Source organism: Leguminivora glycinivorella, chromosome 18 (assembly GCF_023078275.1).
Source record: "Leguminivora glycinivorella isolate SPB_JAAS2020 chromosome 18, LegGlyc_1.1, whole genome shotgun sequence".
In the NCBI taxonomy this organism is placed as follows: domain Eukaryota; kingdom Metazoa; phylum Arthropoda; class Insecta; order Lepidoptera; family Tortricidae; genus Leguminivora; species Leguminivora glycinivorella.
Genome location: NC_062988.1, coordinates 17,279,968 through 17,286,452, shown reverse-complemented (window position 1 = coordinate 17,286,452; position 6,485 = coordinate 17,279,968). Strand labels below are relative to the sequence as shown.

At 45.0% G+C, this 6,485-nt stretch overlaps 1 protein-coding gene across 1 annotated transcript; it reads left to right on the top strand.

Moving 5' to 3' along the window:
• The first annotated feature begins 578 nt into the window (after positions 1 to 578).
• LOC125235801 (activity-regulated cytoskeleton associated protein 2-like) lies at positions 579 to 1,313 on the top strand. Its single transcript, XM_048142389.1, has one exon. The coding sequence runs from the start codon at positions 579 to 581 to the stop codon at positions 1,311 to 1,313; it is 735 nt and encodes a 244-aa protein (XP_047998346.1).
• Positions 1,314 to 6,485: the final 5,172 nt, after the last annotated feature.

Here is a 6,485-nt window from a genome sequence, read left to right as displayed (position 1 = left end):
CCCAGTCTGCTCCTAACTAGGACCTTACTCTAGGCCTAAGATAGCTCCTTGCTAAGTACGGAGAAAGCCCGTTCCGATCACACATTGCGTAAACCCCTGCGTTTGGCGTAAGGTCGCAATTCCGATCACACACGGAGAGTCTTCTACTAGCAAGGCGTGAGCCCGGTTCGGAGTACGTCTCGTTACGTCACCTCTTTTCGGTACACCCGCTACCGTCGCGTCCATAGTCAAAGTGAAGTTCAGTGAAAGCAACAGTGTACAGTGCTAGATATACCACTCACGGCATTCGTGTTACTTAGTGTTACTAGACTACATTGTGTAAGACTATTTGTGTAAACCTGCGTGTAACTCTTGTGTTGTCTAAATAAATCCAATTGGAATCGTTGTTGTTGTTCTGTTAAGCCAGGCCTGAACCCTCACCATCTTATAAGAGTGTCGACTTATTGGGACCCTCAACCCAATTAGTCTGCGCTCGGTAAAGGGAACAACATCACCCCCTTTACCGCCTTTTACAACTGGCGCCCAACTAAGTGGCCCTGGCTTCAGAACCTAGAACACGAGCACAACACAGAGCGAAGATGGCCCTCAGCATGACCGAAGAACAGCTCCAGCGCATCATCGCAGCTCTAGCACCGGCAAGCAGACAAGGTTCATTCGCACGATGCAACGCAGTATACGACGGAACCGGCGACAACGAGGCTGTAGAGACGTTTCTCTCAGCCATCAAGGTGTACAAGAAAATCGAGAACATTGACGACGAGAACGCTCTCGAAGGGCTTACCCTCCTATTAAAAGGAGACGCCGCTGTCTGGTGGGAAGGCGCTAAGTCAGACGTCAAATCCTGGACGGATTTTGAAGATCGGCTTCGGCACGCGTTCGCACCGAAGATACCAGCGGACATCCTGTATCAGAGGATAATAGAACTCAAGCAGGATGCGAAGACCCCCACTGAGAAGTTCGTCGCAAAGAAGAGGGCACTCATAGCCCAGCTGCCTGCACCAATCCCACCGGAGACCCATCAACTCCATATGATTTATGGTCAGCTCCACTTGAATATACGGGAAATGGTGCCAAGAAGCGCTTTCAAATCGATCGACGAACTTCTGAAACTCGCACGGAGCGCTGAAGAAATCCTATTGGAAAAGAAGACGAGCTGGGAAGAAAATGTTGCCTCAGTACCTTCAAACAATAAACGGAACACTTCAGGCCGACAACGCTGCGAGTACTGCGATAAGAACGGGCACGCCGAAGCAGATTGTCGCACAAAGAAGCGGCAACAACAAGAGATGAGCTCAACTGCAGGGGAGATGTGAGCAAGGTTGCTCCATCAGCACCGGTTAGCATCAGTTGCTACGGATGCGGCAGACCCGGCGTCGTTCGCAGCAAGTGTCCTAATTGCTGCAGAAATGCAAATCCAGGAGACCAGAGCGTTGGCCTATATTCTTGGGCCCCAAGCGTACCTGGTGAAATAGGGCCAAGCCCTACAGCAAAACTTCAAGTAGGCTGTACGCAAGTTCCCTCTACGGAAGAAAGGGAGGAAATAAGAAAAGAAGCATTAGACAAGAATAGTCAGGAAGCTTTGAAGTTGCAGCCACGTGATCCAGCAGTGGTCATTCCAGCTCATGCTGAGCGTGCTAAACTTGCACCAAAACAAGATAGCTCTGACGTAAAGTCACAACGTCAGCTCGCATCATGCATAGTCACTCGGAATAGTGACTGTCCGGAGAAGATTAAACCTCCCCAAGATGCAGCGTTTGCGCTATATCATGAAGAGGTGGTGGCCCCTACGGAACCACCACTCCAGCCACTCAAAAACTTCAAGAAGAAGACTAAGAAGCCCAAGGGGCATGTAAAAGCAAAATCGATGGAAAAGAAGAAGTGCTACCTAGTGCTGGCTCCTCGCCGGGACGTCGTCGGATCCAGAGGGGAGACTGTAGCACGACCAAGTTTCCCACGCGTAACGCAGGTAGAAGGTTCCGCCGGCCCTTCCGATTCCAACGGTACCGCACCATTGTTTCTACATTGCGATGGCCGGCCACTGCAGATGCGCGGGTCCAGCGTCCCGTTACTCAGGAAGGAAGCGTCGCTTTCACCCACGCCGTCGGGTGGTATAAAAGCCCGCCGGGACACATCCCAAATCAGTTGACATCCCAGTCTGCTCCTAACTAGGACCTTACTCTAGGCCTAAGATAGCTCCTTGCTAAGTACGGAGAAAGCCCGTTCCGATCACACATTGCGTAAACCCCTGCGTTTGGCGTAAGGTCGCAATTCCGATCACACACGGAGAGTCTTCTACTAGCAAGGCGTGAGCCCGGTTCGGAGTACGTCTCGTTACGTCACCTCTTTTCGGTACACCCGCTACCGTCGCGTCCATAGTCAAAGTGAAGTTCAGTGAAAGCAACAGTGTACAGTGCTAGATATACCACTCACGGCATTCGTGTTACTTAGTGTTACTAGACTACATTGTGTAAGACTATTTGTGTAAACCTGCGTGTAACTCTTGTGTTGTCTAAATAAATCCAATTGGAATCGTTGTTGTTGTTCTGTTAAGCCAGGCCTGAACCCTCACCATCTTATAAGAGTGTCGACTTATTGGGACCCTCAACCCAATTAGTCTGCGCTCGGTAAAGGGAACAACATCACCCCCTTTACCGCCTTTTACAGTAATCCGCGGACGGACGGACGGACGGACGGACGGACGGACGGACGGACGGACGGACGGACGGACGGACGGACAGACAGACATGGCGAAACTATAAGGGTTCCTAGTTGACTACGGAACCCTAAAAAGTAGGGACCGTGTCGTATCAAAAAGTCAAAGAGTTGGCACAGGATAGAAAAAGCTGGAAAATACTCCACCGACAAGAGATTAACTCTTAAGTTTATGATGATGATGACCTAGGGGCCGATTTATGAGTCTCACGGCGTTCGAATTCAGAAAATTGTCACTGAAAATAATAGGCAATTCACCGTTTTCAACCGGTATTTTAGTGACAGTGGAACTCAAAATCAGCCCCCTAGACTACTCTTATTTTAGTAGGACACAGCAATTGATTTAAACTTTCACGGTTTTTAAACATATTTAATATTGCAAACGGGACTTAATGGATTAGTACTCTATTTTAAACACTGTTTCAAAGTTCTAATTTCACCCAAGACGGTGAGTTTATTCAATGTGTTGTTCTTTCTCATCAGTTTTTCTTCAACCTATCGTTTTCCCGCCCTAGCGCCAGTGTCCGCTTTCTTTCTAAATATATCACTGTGGTAAAATGGGGGATGTCTGAAAATTTTAAAAGTGGCTGATATTTTTTCTGGTGACAGGAATAACCATTTCTAATTACAGAAAAAAGTTACAGATTTTTTGGTAGCACCATACATTTTATAAAAATAAAAACGTGTTGCTCGACTGCGCGTACGACCCACTTCGGCTGTTATGAGATTTGTCTTAGTCTTTAAAAAAATTCCATTTTGAATCTGTGCTGGCCACAGACACTGACAATTGATTGTCAGCTTGACATTTTTCTCGGAGAATTCATAACTTTATCTGGTGAACTATTTTAACTATTTATTACTGTTTTCGACTTATTTTCTCTCCCTGGCCTCTGATTTTGCCTCCTTCTACGACTACCTTCGCTCTCGAACTCGGCTTAAAACGACGACGACCTTTGATTTTAAACCCTGGACCTGATTCTACTTGCATTAACGAAGACGTATGCTTGCCCTGCTTGCTGCCGACGGCCTTTGCGTTGAACCCCGGACCTGATTACAATTTTTAAGCCCATTGAATTGGGAAAACGTGGATAGGTATACTAGCGATTTTGTAAGAGCTAGTTCATCTAATTTGCCAAAATGTGGAACAGCGACAAACACAATGCCTGTGAAGAAGAAATTGATGAAAGATGCAGAGATATTTTGGACAGAGAATGTGTATCTCATTAATTTTGAAAAGTGCAACTACATGTTAATGAGTGTAATAAACATAAATTTGTCTTGATCTATATTTAACATTATTACTCATTTTAGCACCCATATGTACGTTTTCACATTATTCGATCCAATACCGGATGTTGGACCGATATCCCATACATTACAGGTGTCATCTTGTATTTTTTGCATTGAAATCCTTCCGACATCCGATATCGGATCGGGTAATGTGAAAACAGGCTAACTCCTAGTAGTGATTCATAAGCGCACCTGCCTACAGATGAGAACTAGAGAAGGACCTGTGCCCTAAACAAATAACTTTAGATTGTTGGTTTATTGTCTGCTTTAAGTAGTTAGTGCTCAAAAAGGAAATGAGTTTGCGATGTGACGCCTACTGCTTTTCACATCACCCATTCAGAAAGGGTACTTTTCGGCCCTGTTAGGAGGGAATTAAGTGACACTTTTCTGTTCAATAACTTTGTCTGGCCTGTATAAAATATTACCGCCACGGAAAGTGTTTGCACATAAGTAATATTATGTATAAAAAAATTGTGTCGATTAAGTGCATAATATTTTTACAACAGACCTGATTCATATTTTGGTATTTGCTTATATGATGTGAAAAAAAAAGTGTCAAATGGTAGCAATAGTAGATTGTGCAACAATTCAATTCAATTCAATTCAATCATTTATTCATAAATAATAATTTACACGTCACATCATCATATTTCAATTCATATTGGTAAAAATAATAATAGTAGGTACTTAATCTAGTATTAAATAGTACTAACCATAGTTTTATAATTTGCTGTTCATATCACAAAGTCTGTAGGTATTTTACATGCATGTTTTTTTTTTTAAGTTAAATTTCGAGTATGAATGTTCTGTCTATTCGTTGTAATAGGTTAGTAGGTTTAGCTATTATTTACTTTTTTACTTGCCCAAGTAATCGTGCAAAGCATCGTACGCTTCGGAGATTAAGAGGGATTTTAATTTTGACACGAACAAGCTGTTACTTTTAGCGGTCTTGATGTCCTCGGGCACTTTATTATATATTTTAGGACCGATAAAGTTGAGGCACTTTTTAGCCTTTGCCAATCGGGTTCGAGGCGCACGGAGCTCCTGGCCGCGTCTGAGGGGATACTTGGGTTCAACAGCGTCCGCCTGGAACTGTTCCAAGTTACATCTGACCTGTTTGGCTACCTCCAGAATATAGAGGGAAGGTAGGGTTAGGATTTTGTAACCTATGAACAGCTCCTTGGCCGGATGATCCCATTTGACCCCGGCTACTACACGGATTGCACGCTTCTGTAACCGAAAGACCCTTTCACGGTCAGCGGCGTCCCCCCATAGATCCACACCGTAAGCTAGTATGGAGTGGAAGTACCCAAAGTAGGCCTTTCTGACGTTGTCGGTGTGCAGACTTGGTCGCAGTCTAGTGAGCGCGAAGCAGGCAGCAGCAAGGCGGTCACACAGCGCGTCGATGTGCGGTCCCCACGTTAAGCCCGAGTCGATAGTGAGCCCTAGATACTTGACTTGGTCCACTTGCGGCACCGGTAGGCCATTGCAGGTGATATTGAGCGTGTGCTCTCTCGTTCCACGCAGGCCGAAGTGGACAATATTGGTTTTCTCAATATTCAGGGCCATGCCGTTCGCTGCGAACCACGCCGCAACCTGGTCCATCACTCTACTTAGTTTGAGTTTAAGCTGGTCGTAGTTGTCTGCTGCGACAATCACACAACCGTCATCAGCAAAAAGAACGAACTCCGCTTCGTTGGATGCCTCTGTGAGGTCATTCATTAAGATGAGAAATAGGTTATTCCCCATTATAGAACCCTGGGGGACGGCGCTGGCACCCAGTTCCAAGAGCTCTGATCGTTCGCCTTTGACGGATGTTAACTGTTTACGGCCTTCGAGAAAGGATGCGATCACGCGGTGCAGGTTGCCCGTCACACCGTAGTGGTCAAGTTTTGCCAGGAGTAGTGGATGATGCACCAGCTCGAAAGCGCGTGACAGGTCACAAAAAATGGCGGCAACTTGCTGTTTCGCCTCTAAATGACTCATGACCCTAGCCGTTACGTCGCGCGCAGCATCTATAGTCGATCTACCTGGCTGATAAGCGTATTGTTGCTTGTTCATTAACCTGTTCTTATTGCAGTGTGATATAAGTACATCGCTAAGCACGCGTTCGAATATCTTTGAGAAGATTGGGATTAGTGATATTGGTCTAAAATGTTTCACATTATCCATTTTTCCCTTGCCTTTATAAATTGGCTGTACCTTTACATTTTTTAAACTGGCAGGGTAAACCCCGCATTCAACACATTTATTAAACAAGTCACAAAGTATACTATAAATAAACTGCGGTATTATATCTAAAAATTTAGTTGTCATGTCATTGATGTCTTGCGAATCTTTACGTTTAATTTTTTGCGCAATTTTTATTATCAGTTGTCGCGAGCAAGGTTCCATACAAATAATATATGCATGTTTAGCGATGTACCCATTTAGATAGGCAAGCGCATCTGAGATGTTCGTATTCGTGTTGACACTCTTATTCG

Bases quoted from the DNA above. Each gene is read 5' to 3' on its own strand.
- LOC125235801 (XM_048142389.1), top strand. From the start codon at position 579: ATGGCCCTCAGCATGACCGAAGAACAGCTCCAGCGCATCATCGCAGCT.